General features: G+C 46.3%; 1 protein-coding gene across 1 annotated transcript; it reads right to left on the reverse strand.

The window, feature by feature from the left end:
• Positions 1-20: 20 nt before the first annotated feature.
• ccdc22 (CCC complex scaffolding subunit CCDC22) lies at positions 21-14,766 on the reverse strand. The gene is made up of 16 exons (XM_011472984.4): positions 14,287-14,766; positions 12,373-12,550; positions 11,325-11,457; positions 10,826-10,932; positions 9,815-9,896; positions 9,483-9,652; positions 9,177-9,392; positions 4,925-5,101; positions 4,259-4,378; positions 4,065-4,181; positions 3,886-3,987; positions 2,699-2,806; positions 2,457-2,552; positions 1,895-1,954; positions 1,740-1,814; positions 21-539 (listed from the first exon to the last, which is right to left on the reverse strand). The coding sequence occupies exons 1-16, from the start codon at positions 14,337-14,339 to the stop codon at positions 426-428; spliced, it is 1,908 nt and encodes a 635-aa protein (XP_011471286.1). The 5' UTR covers positions 14,340-14,766; the 3' UTR covers positions 21-425.
• Positions 14,767-17,866: the final 3,100 nt, after the last annotated feature.

Raw genomic sequence — 17,866 nt, forward strand, 5'->3', positions numbered from 1 at the left:
TCATCACAAGGTAGACTCCCCCGTGTAAGGCATCTTTATTCATGTTTGCACTTGTGTGCCGCGTCTCAACAGCTTTCATCTTCGATTACATTCAAATGCCATTCACTCAACATTTTAAGTTCAAATATAAAATCCTGACAAAACTGATGAGGTCTGAAATTGGATCAATATTTCATGTGTTAGGAAATCATCGTTGTGTGAGCCTCTCAGTTTGATGCAGCTTTCAAGTCCCAAACTGAGAGAAGCGTTCAGCTTGGTATGAAGGTGTGCTCCGTCCGTGCTGCACATTACATTACTGGATTAGTTTTGATGCTCCAAAATCAGCCCGACTCTACAGAAATCACAGCCTCCACAAGCAGGGAGAGCTGCCTCCATCCAGCACAGGCTGGCTTTGAGCTACAGGTACAGACAGAGGAGCAGGGGAGTCAGCCCTCTTTGACTTTGGCAGCGAGGGCGGCGTTCTCCTGACGAATGGCCTTGAAGTCATCCAGAATCCGCTCCAGGTTTGCCACAGTTTTGTTCCCGTTTTCGGTCTCGATCTGGGGACAAGGACAGAAACTGTGAGCACTTTACAGCTATTGATCAAAAACCATTCAGCTCCTTCTCACGGCCCTAAAGCCACTGAAACATTTATTGAACGTGCAGCAGTTCATCACGTCTCCCTGCAGCTGCTGTCGACACTCAGATTGTGGCCTGATGGCTCGTTTTCAGGAGAGACTTGCTAGAGAAGCTGTCAGTTGATCCAGTGGAAAGAAAGATCATAAAAGACTTTAAGAATGACCGGACCGCAATTTTGCTGCAACTTTGGCCGATTGCTCTCATTTTGAAAAAACGTTTGACCCCTTAAACTGTCTCCAGCAATCTTTCTTGGAGGCCTAATCAAAACGATGGATGTCTAACTGATCAGCGTCTTCACTTCTTTGTTCCAACTCAGAAAGTCTCTCAGTTCCAACAGAAATAAAAAATAAAGGTCGTGTTTAGTGGTGTAGCTTCCCACAGCATCCGGCGTCAGGCGGTGGAAAAAGTGCATTAAATAATGAGGTTTGGAGACATGAGTCTGTTTGGCATCATCGCCACCGGCTTTCCAAGACATCTCCCATGATGCATTGGGTTCATGTGACGGGTTTTGTGTTGGAGAACAGAAGAATCATCAACAACCAGAGATTCCAGTATTTGGTCCGAGTCATCGAGCTGGTTTCTAAAGGATGAATTCAATTTTAAACTTGAAGCACTTTAGAAAAACAATGAAGTTTAACTATAAGTAATAAAGTAAAAGAAACGGCACTAAATTGAAATGATTGTTCGGTTTTCCCCAAAAATAAATCTAATATTTTTTACATTTTTCGCTTGAATAAAGGCTGAAAAACACAGAGTTCATCAACCACACACACTCCAGGCGAACACAATGACTCCTCACAGCAAAGACAACAACGTCTTTGCTGTGAGGAGTCAGACCAAAAACAACGCGTCTTCAAAGTTTTGAAGTTGGTTATAAGCTGCGGTTGTAGCCAAAAAATAAGTCAGTGTAAGAGAAAAAACATATACATTCATCTGTGAAGTTAACAGATTGCAAAGTGCCCAAAGGCCACCATGAAATGGGACATTATTTACACTAAAATGGATGCATTAAAACCTCTGTGGTGCCTTTAAGACCAACTGAGCAAACCAAATGTTCCTGAAGCAGCTGGTTCACAGACTGGAACTGTCCTCCCAGCAGAACCAGGGGGGGGGGGTCCTACCTGCTCCTCCAGATCTCGGATCTCTCTCAGTATTGTGCCCGTGTCCTCGATGGTCTGAATCAGCTGATTACAGTTCTGACAAAAACAAGACAAGAGTTTCCTCCACAGGAAGCACAGCAGACTGAGGCATTAGGGATTTAGACTCACTGACGTACTTCGTGCAAAGCGGCCAGGTACTTGTAGGATTTTCGGACGGATTCATCTTTCTTGGCGTCCTACACGCGAACAGGAGAAAAACAGAGGTAGCAGGAAGATGAGAGACGACATCATTTCAGGGGGAGTCTGTTCATGTCAACAGTCTATCACTGGTGTTCCACAGGGTTCTGACCTTCTCCCTGTTTTGGTAAAAAGAACAATTGATGTCAGATGAACTGCTCCATCTGTCTGTGGAACAGTCCATCAGCCAGGCAGCTATACATTCAGAGCCCGAGCAATTCTGATCTGAAGCTTGTGGAGCAACATCTGGCCTTGACAGGTACCCACACCCCCTTACTGAACAAGACTTTGGCAGAAACATGAAGCCCTGTAGGCTTTTGGTGCAGAGAAAGGTTCGATCTGGACGAGTGCCTCTGGTTTGGAGCACAGAAAGACGCAGAGCATCTGTGAAGTTCTATAAACCACCAAGACCAGAGTCTGTTTTCCTAAAAATAACAGATGCTGTGTGCTGCAGTCATACCTGACCAGCATTCACCTTTACGTTTCCAAATGGAGCCCCACCTTAAAGACCAGCTCATCAGTCACAGCAAAAGTCCGGTCCAGTTTTCCCGTCAGGCTGTTGATCTCCTTCTGCAGCTCCCTCGTGTCTGACAAAATCTGCAAGAACAGATCCAGAACCAAGACGGGTCAAATCACTAGAACTCTGCTAACGAAGAAGAGAGACATCTTCTGCTGAGAGAAGCCTCCTCTGACGGGCAGCATCAGAATGGGGGAAACTTGCCCACAGAGTCAGGGAAGCAAACCTTTGTTATCTCCTCCTTCTGCTTCTTGATGTTGCTGACGATTTCCAGAATCCTCTGAGTGTATGCTGAGCGAGACGCATCCTGAGGAAGACTTTCCAACTCTGTCAGCTGCAGTGGAGGAGACGCACATTTGCATTAGTGTAGCACGGCACAAACGGTTTCCAAAGCAGCATGGAAGTGTCTTAAACCCAACCCTTCAAAGAGAGACAGCAGGACGTGCCGACCTCAAGCACAGAAACATGCATGAGACCAGTGCTTGTGAGATTCGTCTGCCGGGCCCGGCGCAGCCATCGGGCCTTTGACTGGGTCTGGGACCCGTGCAGCACAGCAGTTGATGGAAAAGAGGAACTGAACAAACTGAAACAAGGTTGTGGTTTAAAGCTGGACAGTTTTGAGTCGCCTGCTGCCAAGCGGTCCCCCATTCATCCTCTTTCTCCCCAATGTGTACGCAAGCATCCCACTCACAGGTGTAGTGATAATCCAGAGCACAGGAGCTGCAGCAATGACCGCTGGGGAGTTTCATCTTTGCCCTCAGTGTTTGCTTTGAAACTCTGACAGACGTTTGCTAAAGCAAAGTGCAGCAGAGCTGCCAGAGAGCATCAGGAGAATGTTCCGCTGTGCTCTGAACCTGAGATGGGTTATGTAATACGAGGATAAAACGTCAGCTCTGACAGAAAACAAGAAAGAAGACAATCCAGGTGGTGGGATTTATACATATGTACACAACAGCATGTGTTGTCACGCATATGTACATCTACAGGACACAGGAATGTCATTCTTTTCAGTAATAAAATGAACATGATCTTTAAAGCAAGTGTCCTGTGTAAAAAACTGCTCCCAGTCTAGAAGTGCAAACAACATTTTAGTGGATTCATTGAAAAAGTACACAAAGTACGTGTGTGTGTGTGTGTGAGTGTGTGTGTGTGCAGTTGTGTAGAACATTTTTCATTGAGCAACTGCCCCACATGCACACTCACACGTGCACACCTCCAGCACATCATCAACAAAGCACTCCATCCACACACGTTTCGTCTTTGTGGCCGGGAGGTCCTGGCTCCCAAACAGAGACACTTCCACCGTTGTCGTGGCAACCCAGAGGCTCCGCTCACGCGGAGTTGAAGTAAACAATTGTGATAACTCCCCAGAGGCCGGATGAAAACTCAAAAGGAAGAGATTGTGCTTTTTACCAGCTGCTTGTACGTCTCCTCCTTCTTCTTGGCCTCCTCTGTGGACACGTGGATTTTTTCATGCAGAGACTTGATCTCAGACAGCTTTCTGGAAGAATCCAGCTGTGGCGAAGAGACAACGGCATTGTCGACCTGCCACGTTTGAACTAACCCCACAAGAAACCTGAATCCCCACTTACATCTTGACGACTGCAGATTTCTTTGAGTCTGCGATGCTCGTCAATGAGTGGAGCTCGACGTTTCTCCCACTGGGACGCCAGGTTCACCACTCGCTTGGCGCTGGCCTCCACCAGAGACTGCAGGAGGGAGGGGAGACCCGCCGTGAGCGGCAGAGGGCCAGCGCCTGCTGTCAGCCGTCCCGCAGCTCTCCTACCTGCAGCTGGATCACGTTGTTGTCGGCCTCTGGCAGCAGGTCGATGGTCTTCTTCTTCACCTGAAGCTTCTCCTCCTTCTCAGTGTTTCCCAGCTCCCTCTGCTTCAGCTCATCCAACACCTGCAGCAAAACATCCCGCCTAAAACCAATTTCCAGGGTCTCGTTGTTCCACTGATTTTTTTTCAGTGCATTTTGGCATGTTTGTTTGTTTTTTACAGCGCACTGTGTTCTGCGTCCTAAATTGGCTGACGACCTCGTCAAACATTCTCCTCTGTGCCGTGACTTCTGTGCAGAATGTGTTCAGTTTGCCAGAGTTACATAAATATCAGATCGCAGCAGATCTTTGCTTTCATTCTAAAATCCTAGACGTATTTTTCTATGAAAGTTTCCACTTTGAGAGTTTAAAGAAGAGAGAAAAGTGTGAAAATATTCCAGTGTGTAGTGAGGAGTTTTTTAGCCTTAAAACATGTATAGATACACTTTGAAACTAAATTCCTGGGATAAATGAGGCATGACTGTCCACCAATGAGCCGATTCCAGGAGCAGCTTAGTGCTGCTGAACGTTGCATTCATTGGAAAAGGAAAAGCTATACTCACATTTATCTTTTTCGATTTAACTCAGAAGTTGATGTTCTAGCTACTGTACTTTCAGAAGAGGGCAGGCACCTGTGCATGAGTGACAGCAGTGCGCCTCATGTCTGCTGCCAGGTGGTCCACATCACTGCAGAGCTGCTGGAACTGCGCCTGCAGAGCAGACAGCTCCTCCTGCTGCCGGAGCTGCACATCACCGCTTGACTCCTGCGCGCTGAGGATGGGGGTCACCGCTGCTGCTGCCGCCGCCTCCTGGAGGACGCCACATTAGCATGCAGAGACAGTTGGGGCTGGTGGTACCGTACATCACGCTGAGAGCTGCGGTCAAACACTGGGTTGTTCCAGTGGTGTTGGTGTAGCTGACGGATAACGCCCACGCTGTTGTGTCAACTTAGAAAAAAGGACTGCTTTCATTTCTGTGCTAAAAGTAGAGCGGCAGCAAAAACCCAATTCATGCAGACACCAAATGTCCCCTCCCATGCAGCGTTTCATTACAATTAAAGCCTCGGTCACAAGCACTCATTCGGGGGTTGCCCCCCACAGGTGCTGCAGGTTTCTGGCTTGCAGTGGGCAATAGAGAGGAGAGGCTGCACCTTTAAGGGGAGAGCAGGTGTGTCTTGCAGTTCACTTATCCCTTGTGTTATCTTAGATGACCCCACCCTTACACTGACGTGTTCTCCCTACCATGACAAAGGTGGATAAAGGTGGAAAGATTTCATGTAATCCATGGACACCAGTGAAGATCACAAATCATTGAAGAAAAAAGGCTCAGAGCACTGTCTAGTGCAGGGGTCGGGAACCTTTTTGACCAAGAGAGCCATAAACGCCACATATTTTTAAATGTAATTTTGAAAGAGCCATACAATAATGTAGTGTCCCTTTCCCACACTGAGGCACGGAGACTTAACCTCTTTTAAGGTTCTTTGTTCTGGTTACTGCAGACCGCAACAAACGCCGAACAATTAATTCAGCAACTCCTTATTCTCGCCCGCCGAGACGAGACGAGACGAGAGCGCTTCTCTCAACTTTTTATTCCCCTGCTCCCGCTCCAGTCCTCCCATTTCCCTTATTCGGCCCATGGCTGAACCCCATTGGTCCAAACTACCTAACAACAGGCTGAGCGACAGAACAAAGGGCCAATCAGATCTCTGCTTGATGCGGTCAATGAACTCCAGAACTTTTAACGAGGCCCAACAGCCAAGTTAAACTCAGTCCGCGACAATATTTTTAAAACTAAAAATACAAATGAATGTGTGCATTTGATGTAATTTTAACACTTTTAAAGTACAATAATCGTTATGCTGTTGCTAATAAATGATTCGTGGTAGTTTTGCTGATGGTCTTGTCCGGTTGATACGTGGTGAGTTTCTTCTTCATGCAGGCGTTGAGACTTTAAACGTCATCGTAGGTCTGAATGTTTTGTAGATGTGAGACAGACTGCTCACATGCAGACGCGGAGTTAAACACACACTCACACGCTGCAGTGAGTGACGGGCAGCGGGGTTTACGTTTTTGCCATCCCTGCGCGATTCACCTGCTGCCCCCCCCCCCCCCCCCCCCCTTCTCCCTCACACATCCCGTCCCCGCAACTGCGCGCTCTTTCTCAGAGACGGGAGCGCGCCGTTTTAGGCACGGCAATTCACAGGTTTCCGGGTGGTACAAACTCTGTGAAATAATAGATAATAGTAACTGATAGCGCTGGCGCAGATTTCTCTCTCTAAGCACCGCTACTACTGCGCGCCTCTGGCATCGCATCGCGCCCGAGAATGACTGGTCTAATGAAAAAAAAAAGTATAATTAAAGATTTGTCTGCGAGCCACATGTGACCATCAAAAGAGCCATATATGGCTCGCGAGCCATAGGTTCCCGACCCCTGGTCTAGTGGGTCTAGATGACCCACTAGACACAAAGTGTCTAGGATAGCACAAGGGTTAAAGCTCGTACGGCCACATTAAGGAACATCCTGAAAATGGAATGTACCATTGTTGTGCATGTGGTAGGTGTATCATGAAGTATTTGTAAGGATAACGTAAGTTACATGAACTAGTGACGTGTGGGTGATGCTGTTGTACGGTGTCCTTACGCCACACTCCAGTTGTTAGCAAGGAGTGAGTCCTGGCTCCTTACTGACCGCAGGCAAATGCTGCATGCATGGAGTGTGCAGCTGATATGTAGGAAAGCTGTAGGATGTGCACACAAACTACACTCTGAATGTCTAATTTCCTTATTTCTAACAGTCAGAGGCGCACACTCATCACAGCAGCTTCACACTCTGCTGCAAACCGCCCCAATGCATGCTGGAGGTCCTGGCTCAATGAAGCCAACAGGACAACATCATCTGCAAAGAGCAGAGAGGAAATCCTGTGGTCCACAAACCAGACCCCCTCCGGGTCCTGGCTGCGCCTAGACCAGGGGTCGGCAACCTGAACCTCTCAAAGAGCCATTTGGATCAATTTCCCACTGAGATGAAAGCACAGGGAGCCGCAACACTAGGGGTGTTAGAAAAAATGGTGTTGCCCATATATATAGTTCATTTGGCAATACTTGTATTGATTCAAAATGCTGTCAGGATAGTTATTTATTTATTTTAATTATTCTTTATCACATTCTTTATCTTTTGTCCATTTTCCACAACCTTGAATAGACTTTTCTGTCTGTCAAACACCAGAGTTAAGATGATGGAAACAAATTCACTTTGATGCAGACTCCTGTCTATTTATTTATTATTTCTTTAAATCCAGTTAAACCAATAAATTATTTTCATTTCATGGATGACATCTATTTTTTATTAGGAAGCAGCTGTTTTTGTTGTGGGTCTGTTATCATAAGGGGTGAATCTAAGCCCCGCCCCCGCCTCTCTACCTGTTCGTTGTTTTCTCGCGCGTGCAACCCCCCCCTCAAGCGTGTTCCACACAGACAGCACAACTTATGGTTATTATTTTTATTGTTAAGGTGACAGGATAGTAGGGGCGCCCTGACGCAAATTTAATTAATTTAACGCAGAAATGGGTGGTTTTAGGGTAGGGGGGGAAAAAAGGCTTGTTTTTTTGGGCGTTCATGTGTCCCTATGAGATTACCACTGACTGTCTATTAGAAGAACTTTCCATCCCATAACAGACTCTGGTCGGCGTTCACAGCTGCAGACACGCCCCCTCCACAATCACGCTGCTCTCTCTCTTCCTGCCAGCTCGCCCCACCTGACGGTGTTAAAGGCACCACGACAATCTGAGATCATGATAGTTATTTAACAAAAACACAGAGAGCCGCAGCACAGAGAGGAAAGAGCTGCATGTGGCTCTGGAGCCACCGGTTGCTGACCCCTGGTCTAGACAGTCTGTCCATAAAAACTATGAACAGGACCAGGATAAAGGGCAGCCCTGCCAGAGTCCAACATGCACCGGGAACAGGTCTGACTTACTGCCGGCTATGCGAACCAAGCACCTGCTCTGGTCATACAGAGACCGACAGCCCTCAGTAAGACCTCCCGGACCCCATACTCCCAGAGCGCCCTCCACAGGATACCACGGGGGGCGCGGTCAAACGCCTTCTCCAAATCCACAAAACACATATGGACTGGATGAGCGAACTCCAACAAGCCCTCAAGCCCCCTAAAGAGGGTGTAGAGCTGGTCCACTGTTCCACGACCAGGACGGAAACCGCACTGTTGTTCCTGGATCTGAGGTTCGACTATCAGACGGACTCTCCTCACCAGTACCCTGGCATAGACTTTCCACGGGAGGCTGAGGAGTGTGAGTGGGAGAGAGTCCAACCTCTCTCAAGGGACTGAGTTTCGGAGCCCAGGCTGTACGTGGAGGTGAGCCCAACTATATCTAGTGGTACCGCTCAACCTCACCTACAAGCTCAGGCTCCTTCCCTCCCAGAGAGGTGACGTTCCACGTCCCAAAAGCCAAATTCCATGACCGGAGTTTGGGCCACCGAGGCACTCCCCTTCGATTGCCACCCAAACCACATTGCACCGGCCCCTAGTATCTGACTCCAGTTTGAACATTTTGAATTATTAGCTGTGGGATGGTCCAGTCCTGAGAGTCACCGTGTTTTATTCTTTCCAGACTGTGATCCCCTTCTACGGGTAATCAACTGTAGGCACAGTAAGGTGAGGATTTCTGCAAAACTGCTTACGTTTCTTACAGCCAACAATCTGTCAATATTTTGCTTTAAAGCAGCAACTGCAAAGAATTGTGGGATTCTTTTCACAAAGGACGGCCCAAAGCATTCTTTGCTAAATGAGATCCAAGAAACATAAACATTGTTTTTCTTCACAGTATTCTGAAGTCCTGCAACAGAACGCTCATGCACAGGTACCTACCTGTGTGAAGGTGAACTTCTGAGTGTGGGTGAAGTGGGTGCCCTTCTTTAGAACATGTTCAGTGGGGGCGGAGGCTCTGAAGGACTGGAGGACATCCATCAGGTCAGAGGCGGGGCGAGAAACACCAAAGGCACTTTCAGACGAGGGCTGCGCAGCGGAGCGCAGCTGCTCCTGGATGCGTTTCTGCAGCCGGGCCAGCTTCCTGGAGCGGTACTCCTGTTGAACATCACACCAGGAACTATCAGCAGAGACTGGGGGTGTACAGAGAACCAACAGAAACATGTAGCACAGAGCAGGCTGGCTTGCCTGGGGAGTGAGGCGGGACAGGAGGCCCTGACTCTTCCACTCGCCGTCCCACTCCTGAGCGGCGCTCAGCTCTGCGGCGTGCTGCTCCAATAGCGACGCCACCATGGAGGCGCTGCTGGAAAACTGAGCAGTCACTGGAGGAAGAACATCTCTGCGGTATTCTTTCACCTCTGGAGGGGACACACACAAACCGGGTCAGCAACACCCAGACACAGCAACAGTCTAAACATGGGGCGGGGGGCTGCATGCAGGCTGAACGAGGGCTCACCAAGACCCTCCAGTCATGATCATTTTTGCTAAGAACTTTGACAGACGTGTCAGCAGAGGTTTACCTTTGAGGTTCTCCTCTGAGCCTTTAGTGCAGTGTGGTGAGCTGAGGGGCTGAGTGTAGAAGCTGTTCAACACCCCCCCACTCTGAAAAAAGAAACAGTCTTAGTGTATGAAGGGCATCCCATTCACTGGAATGAACTGATCTGTCAGTCTGACCAAAGCCATGTGAAAAGCTTTGGGACCACAGGGGGGGCTGTTATCCGGCATGAGGAAACCCTTCCTACACGGGGGGGGGGGCTTTGGGAAGGGTTCAGGAGGAAACCAGGCTCACTGACATTCAGATTCTTCCACTCCCATCATCTTCTGATCCATTTTCTAATCTCTTTTAATTCAGATTGTGTCCTTGTTAGCCAAAATCAAAAAATCTCTGTCGTTTTTATTGGAAACTCATCTCTGAAGCCGGGACAGTTGGTGCAGAGTAAGCCCACTTCCTCCCCATTGCTGAGAGCTCTCTGTTTACAGTCTCACTCGCCATCTTACAGCCCCTGCCACCCCCCAGTCTAACATTAGCTGTGCTGCAAAAATGGTGAGTAATATCAGATCCATCCATCCGTACGTTTCTGATCCAGATTCCAGCTCAGCCCAGGAAAACAGAGACGTTCATGGATCTGTGTGTCTGCAGGTGATGATCAGAATGGAGCAGAGCAGGAAGACTTTGGTCCATCCAGCGTATTTTCTACATAATAAATACGATCTTTTGTCCCAAATAAGCTCCTTTCAAACTGCATTCTTTCGTCTGCTACTGTTTTACAACCATTTGAATAAAGAAATACTCAGAAATGCAGTTTTAAGCTCTTTTTTTTTTATAAATGTCCTTCATCATCAGGAAAAATGCTAAGAGAAAATCACCAAAAGCACAATTCTTATCGAAGTGGGTCTTTAATAACAAACACCTTCAATACAAAGTGTTTTCTTGTGCCATCTTTGTCTTTGTCTGTTGTGTGGAGGCTTCCATAAACGTCTTTTCCTGAATTCTCCTGAGCGCTTTCAGAGGCCTGCAGGGCCGTGCGTACCTGTGTTTCACAGTGCAGGGGCAAGCTGCAGTTTGGGGGCACCCAGGCCAGGTCCAGCTGGGCTCTGATGGCAGCAGCAATGGCTCTCTGGAGGACCGCAGACTTGCCTGTAAGTGAACAGGAACAATTGATGAATTCAAATAAGCACAGGCAGAAAAAATGGAGAAAGAATAAGCTGATGTAGTTTGATGTAAAGTGCTTTGTTTCTCATCTGTCGGGACCCCCCAGAGCCCTCACAGCTTACATGCTCCTAGTGCATCAACAGTCATCACGCCGCCCGATTCTCTGCTAGTTAGGTAACAGAGTGAGGTAACAACCTCTGAACAACAGTCTTAAGCTGAGAACCAGGTCTCCTCAGCTGATGGACAAGTGTCCCTAAAGCTCAGAGTCTTGATGCTAACTTCAGCTGACCCCCAAACAATCCCATGACCAGAACCATGGCAGACTTCCTGCTCTTGAAGAGTGAGAGCGGGAAAGAATACGGGTGTCACATCTGTACCTGAGGGCTGGGCCGAGGCCTCAGCGCTCTCTCTGGGCAGCTTCTCCACCAGGAACATCAGCAGGGAGCGGATCTCTGGCTCACTGCTGTACAGAAAGGTCTGATAACCGATCTCGCCTTTGTAGCCGACGTCCTGCAAGTCAACAGAGTGACAGGATAAGCCACAGAACCCAGAGCTCTGCAGGGCAGCATGTGGAACAGTTGGTGCTGGGCTGCAGGGGGAAAAAAAACATTTTTTCTAATCGGATTCTGAAGGAAGTTTTTTTGTTTTTTGAAAACCACTGGATTCCTTCCATCTGCATCCAATTAATTCATCAGGTCACTTGGCCACGTGTTGAAAATGCATCTGCTACTTTGTCAAAGCAGCTGCAGCGACTTTCCTTTTAGCAGAAAAGAGTCACAGAGGAAACAGAAGAAGAACCTTGGACTTCAAAATAAAAGAAATCTGCATTTAACAGAAAAAAAACAGGAGCCTTTACTCCAAATAGAGATTTCCGGTCACAGTTGTTCCCACAGACCATAATAATAATAATTTAGAATATTCAATAAGCAGCTGTCTAATGTTACAAGGATGCTGCTAATAAAGTTGTGTGTATGAATCTATAGATTTATTACATGTATTTATATTAAAAGCGAACGTCAGATGAGGCTGAAGTTTTCGGCTGATTCTTTTATCTTCCGCTTTGACAGTCAAAGAGAAAATCTGTAATATTTTAATGTTCCTTCATGAAACTAGTGAACAAAACAAATGAAGCTTAAAGCAACTGCAGATAATTTACAGAGGATGAAGCTAAACTTAACCCTTAAAAAGCTAAACAAAAAAAACACTGCCTTCAGCTGCTTACAAGCCGATCTGTGGAAATATTGTCTGACATTCAGGCGCTCTGTGGCCTGAAAAGGGTTGGGGAACGCTGCTGGGGGGGGACGTTCTGTGGTTCCTGTGCAGTTGGCCTTGAACTGTTGAGTCAAGATGTCAGCCATGAAACTGTAGTCTGGCCATGAGTCAAAGCAGCCTCAGCGGCCGCTTCAGCTTCAGCTGCAGCCTCACCTGACAGGCCTGTGCCAGGCTCATGCCCACTCTGAACCGCGCAGACATGCCGGGAGGGAGGGAGGGGGCCAGGCCGCCGCCCAGGCCGGGGTCGATGACTCGAATACACCTGACCACGCCCTCCACCAGCAGCTCGCTGGTGAACTGTCTGATGCTGTCGACGTCCTCGTCCACCTCTCTGTGAATGAAGCGTGAAGCTCCGGGTCAGATGTCTGACTGCACGGCAAAAACAGGCCCCCCCCTTTGGAAAAGACTCAAACCTTCTGGACCCGCTGGCACATTTTCATTCAAAATAACCCCAAAAAAAAAACTGCCAACATATTAAGAAAAACGGTTTTACCAAGAATCTTATTTGAAGAAAAGAAATTCTAGTCCCCAAGACATTTTCTCAAACTTATTTTGCTATTGAAACACAGCAAAAAAGAAAAGAAAAGGCAAAAACGGTGCAGAACATTTCACTTCCATAATCAATCCATCCAGATTTATTTAGCTGTGGATTGGTACACCTGCAGAATTACACACCAACACACACGTGTGTGACGGTGGCATGTTTCCAGAGATGATAGGAAAATCTCATTTCTCACATCTTAATTGGTACAATTAATTGATAAGATTATATTTCTTGCAAGACAGAAAATCCATTTTCTTAAACCAAGCGTCTTTGTACTTTGAGAATATTGGCCTTCTGCAGAGTGCCATAACATCCGTGTTTTCAGTGGCTACATTTCCAATCAAACTGCAGTTGAATGGAGATATGGCAGACATTCTGTGTAAAAAAGCAGAGAAACGTGTGTGTGTGTGTGTGTGTGCGCGCATGTGTGTGCGTGTGGGTGTGTGTGTGTGTGTGTGTGTGTGTGTGTGTGCGCGCGTGTGTGTGTCTGTGTGTGTGTTTGTGTGTGTGTGTGTGTGTGAATCTCAGTTAGCCTCTCAACCCCCTGTTCAAGAGCAAGAACTACAAAACACAAGAGACGAACATCCTGGAGTCAGGATTTGCCCCCTGAAAGCAAAATTTACCTGCAGGTTACTAAGCTGACGCATTCAAAAGAAAGTTTGTTGAAACAGTAAAAGCCCCTAATGTTGGAGCTGACTGAAGATCAGGTAACAATCACAAATGTGACTTTGATCAGCTGACTGAGGGGTGAACTGTCTGCTGCTGCCGTCTGCAGGGAGGACTTTAGAATATGTCGTCAGCTGCAGACGCATTTCTCTGCTATCATTGTTGGTTTGAAGATGCCAGCATTTACAGGATGTGAACACTTAGTTTCAGCAGCAGGTCTAGATAAAAACCTGCTTTTCATTCCTCTGTAAAAGCAACTTCTGCTTTTTCAGAAAAACAATGTCAATGACAGTTCCTGTCCGATAAATGAATGATGTTGATGCTTAGATCAATGTAATCCATTCAAGTGTACTTAGTCTATTAGATAAGTGAGGCAGTCTCCTATATTTATTCATCTTAAAATGTTCAGATTGAGTCTGGAGAAGGATTGAGGTAGTAGACTACCTACACTACACATACATAGTTTATAGTATATTTGCTATGCTTATAAATACAGAAGACTTGCTCAAAGTGATGATAAAGATGGAGTGGAGACATGGATTTAACCATGATGACTGTAGCTGAAACACGACTGCTGCTCTCTAATGAAGACCCGAGAAGGGCTGTGCGTTTGGGTTTCATCCAGTAGGGAACACTGAAGTCCAAATATCTGCTGACTCATGTTGGCAGCTTCAACCCAAAGAAGCAGAAAAAGAGAAGCTGCATCCAGTCAGACCACAGCAGCCTGGAGGAACCGGGTTTGCTGCCTCACGTGTCCGGGCTGGTTCCACGCCGGGACCTGAGAGGATGATCATCATCTCCAAAGCGTCTGCTCTGAAGACGTGACTGACTGCATGTGATGTTCTGCTGATACTTACGTCCCGACCTGTCTCAGGGCGTGAATCAGAATCCTGTCAACTTCCTCCATCATGGACGTTTCCCTCCCTCAGAGACGCAGACTAACCGAAACTTAGCAGCGCAGCGGCGGTTCCCGTGATACCGAGCATTAGTTAACTGCAGGGGTCAGCTCCACACCGATGGACGCGGGCTAAACACGTAGCTTCCATCTTCTACTGTGTTTACACTAAACTAAAGTAGCACCCAGAGCCATCATGCTCCCCTTCACTTCCTCGATGAATACCCGTCCCCTCACGCAGAACAGCAGAAACCTTTGGCGACAGCAGAGCTTTCTGGGTAATCACCAACTTTTCTGATTCCGTACGAAGCAAACATTACTGAAGCTAACTGCTGCATTCATCACCAAAATGACATTTTTTCACAGTGGAAGTGACCGGAAAATAAAACCGAATGGGCTTCTGGGAATGTGAGTCACATTCGCTTCGCAATAGGGGACAAGGGACAAATTTGACTGCGTTTCCCAGCATGCACCAAAAAGGACAGTCTCGTGACCCGACGGAGAAAGAAAAAGAGTCTACGAGGTCCTAGTGCCCCCTCTCCGCTTTCATCGTGACCGTCACGTTTTTAGCTCTGAGGGTTTTTGTGACTAAAACGTTTTCCTGCCTGAAAAGAAAAGGGACTTTGTTCCACTTTAGAAAATTAAATCAAGAAAACATGTAAACTATTAGATCTGATCTGGACTTAGTTAAGGAGGATTATGAAAAACAATATTTTTCCATCTGAAGATCATTTTTAAATCAGATTTAACTTTAAACACATGGTTCCACTTCGAATTCCTTTATTTCTCTTAATACACAAATAAAATGAGAGTAGTTGTTAACTAGAAAGTCCTCGCTGGAACAGAGTGTTCTTCTTTATCAACATGATGCTTTACTCCGGTAGATTCTACTTAACATTAACGTGATACAGTAGTCAGCCACCAATTGTACGAGTTCTCCCACTTAAAAAGGTGAGAGCCTGTAATTTTCATCACACTATGAGAGACAAAATGAGAAAAACATCCAAATCACATTTTCTGATTTTTGAAGAATTTGTTGGTAAATTATGGTGTAAACTAAATATTAGGTTAATAAGAAAAATTAAACTCAGTACTTGGTTATATACCCATTGTTGGCATTGACAGCAGTCAAATGTTTTCTCCAAGTCTTCACAAGGTTTTCCCAAACTGTTGCTGGTATTTTGGTCCATTCCTCCATGCAGATCTCCTCTAGAGCAGTGATGTTTTGGGGCTGTCAGCATGTCTCTGAACACCTCAGAATTCATTGGGCTGCTTCTGTCCTGTGTCACGTCATCAATAAACACTAGTGTCCCAGTGCCACTAGCAGCCATGCACGCCCAGACCATCACACTGCCTCCACCGTGTTTTACTGATGATGTAGTGTGCTTTGGATCAGGAGCTTCTCCACGCCTTCTCCATACTTTTCTCTTGGCATCATTCTGGTAGAGGTTGATTTTGGTTTCATCTGTCCAAAGAATGTTTTTCCAGAACTGTGCTGGCTTTTTAAGATGCTTTTTAGCAAAGTCCAATCTAGCCTTCCTATTCTTGAGGCTTATGAGTGGCTTGCATCTTGCAGTGTAGCCTCTGGATCTACTTTCATGCAGTCTTCTTTTGATGGTAGACTTGGATATTGATCCGCCTACCTCCTGGAGAGTGTTGTTCACTTGGTTGGCTGTTGTGAACGGGTTCCTCTTCACCATGGAAATGATTCTGTCATCATCCACCACTGTTGTCTTCCGTGGACGTCCAGGTCTTTTTGCTTTCCTGAGTTCACCAGTGCTTTCTATCTTTCTCAGGATGGACCACACTGTTGATTTAGCCACTCCTAATACTGTAGCAATTTCTGGCATGTTTTTTCTGTTTTCTCAGCTTAATGATGGCTCCTTTCACCTGCATGGAGAGCTCCTTTGACTGCATGTTGTCTGTTCACAGCAAAATCTTCAAAATGCAAGCACGAGTCCTCTAATCAACTCCATGGTGGTATTCCAGGAAACATGTTTAAACTAGCCTGACTTTAATCCTGAATTCTGGCTGAAATCCGCCTGAACTTGCTTACTCTGGGTATGTCGGTTCCAAATGACCGGATGTGAGTTAGCGTAATTACGCTCCACTTGGTAACCCTGGGTTAATGCACGTGCACAGCAGGTACATAAAGACATTCTCAATGGATCGCCGATTTCTGGGGTCACCATGGAAACGCATGGAGAAAAGAAGAGAGCGCAATTCTTTAGTGAGACGGAGTTGGAGATTTTAATGACGGCGTATGAAGATTATACGTCCATCAAAAAGTAATACGGCTCCATCGTCAGCAAAAGAAAGAGATTCTGCTTGGAGAAAAAGAACGGACAAAGTAAACACAAGAGTTTCTGATCTTATTTTCATTGTGACGCATTGTGCTACATAAACTCATCGTCTCCCTCCCTCTCACTCATGGTGCAGAAAGAATTAAACACAACAGGACAAAATAACTGGGCAAAACACAGTAAAACAGCTAAACAACTAAACACATTTGGTCAAAAACCCACACTTAAACCCAAATCCGTCCAGACAGGCAAAGGGAATGGTATCCCACAATTCCTTGCGGTGCCGATCTAACAGCAGCACCAAAGTTACACCTACTTAATTGAATTTATTGGAATGAAAGTAAAATAAATGTCTGATGACTACGTGTTATTTTTAAGATGACTGAACTCAAAAAAATTATTTATCTTGACTGAAGCAAATAATTAAGTTAGATTAAAGTAAAAAGTTTAATTTTCCAACATCCATACGTGTTCTTATCACCCTCTCACGGTGGAAAAAGTATTATCTGAGCTTCTTCATCCACTAAATTATCTTCAAATGGACACGCCATGCTGCTTCACCTCTCTGAAAACAAACTAACCTTCAACTAAACCTGCTCCAGACCAGGTTATGGTCAGAGCATGAGTTGCCATGGCAACTTGACATACCCTGAAACATACCTCTGTTTTTGGAACCGAAAGCGGTGGTTGTACACTTCCTTAGACTCAAACTTACTGTGGGAGCTAGCATCACCTGTTTTCTGGAATACCCCCCTGGCCTTTTCTCTGCTTCACTCATAATCACATAAACAATGGAACTGCCCACACCTACCCATGCAATAGCATGGAAGCCAATTGTCCAATTACTTACAAGCCCATGAAATGAAGGGATTGTGTTTAAAAAATGCTTTAGTTTTTCACATTTTTCTGCAATCTTGTGAAGCCTCATTGGGGTTCTTGTAAAGGCCTGTTCACACCGGGATGAATTTCGCCCGCGATTTTTGCCGACATTTAACGCCTCGTGACTAAACAAAGGGCACCAATGTGAGTGTGCACACCGACGCGAAAAAATGCCACGCGTCAAAGCGTCACTTTTTAAAAAACGCCTCGGGTTCGTTTTTTGGTTCGACGCGCCGCGTCGAAAACTAGACGACCAATGAGAACAGCGCTTTTGCACACGTGTCTTGGGCCTCTGAAGTTACAGTAAAACACAACTTGGGGGCGCTCAAACCTCAAACTGCCTTTCATACCAGCGAAGAA

The sequence above is a fragment of the Oryzias latipes genome, chromosome 7 (genome assembly GCF_053564925.1).
Source record: "Oryzias latipes strain Hd-rR chromosome 7, Olatipes_Hd-rR_3.1".
Lineage (NCBI taxonomy): Eukaryota > Metazoa > Chordata > Actinopteri > Beloniformes > Adrianichthyidae > Oryzias > Oryzias latipes.

What these genes read in the sequence shown, in the direction of transcription:
- ccdc22 (XM_011472984.4), bottom strand. Translation starts at nt 14,339, where the DNA reads ATGATGGAGGAAGTTGACAGGATTCTGATTCACGCCCTGAGACAGGTC. An exon ending in AGGAGACGTACAAGCAGCTG is followed by an intron (nt 2,807 to 3,885) that starts GTAAAAAGCACA and finishes CCTCCACTGCAG; the next exon opens with CTGACAGAGTTGGAAAGTCT. An exon ending in CTGATGAGCTGGTCTTTAAG is followed by an intron (nt 1,955 to 2,456) that starts GTGGGGCTCCAT and finishes GTTCGCGTGTAG; the next exon opens with GACGCCAAGAAAGATGAATC.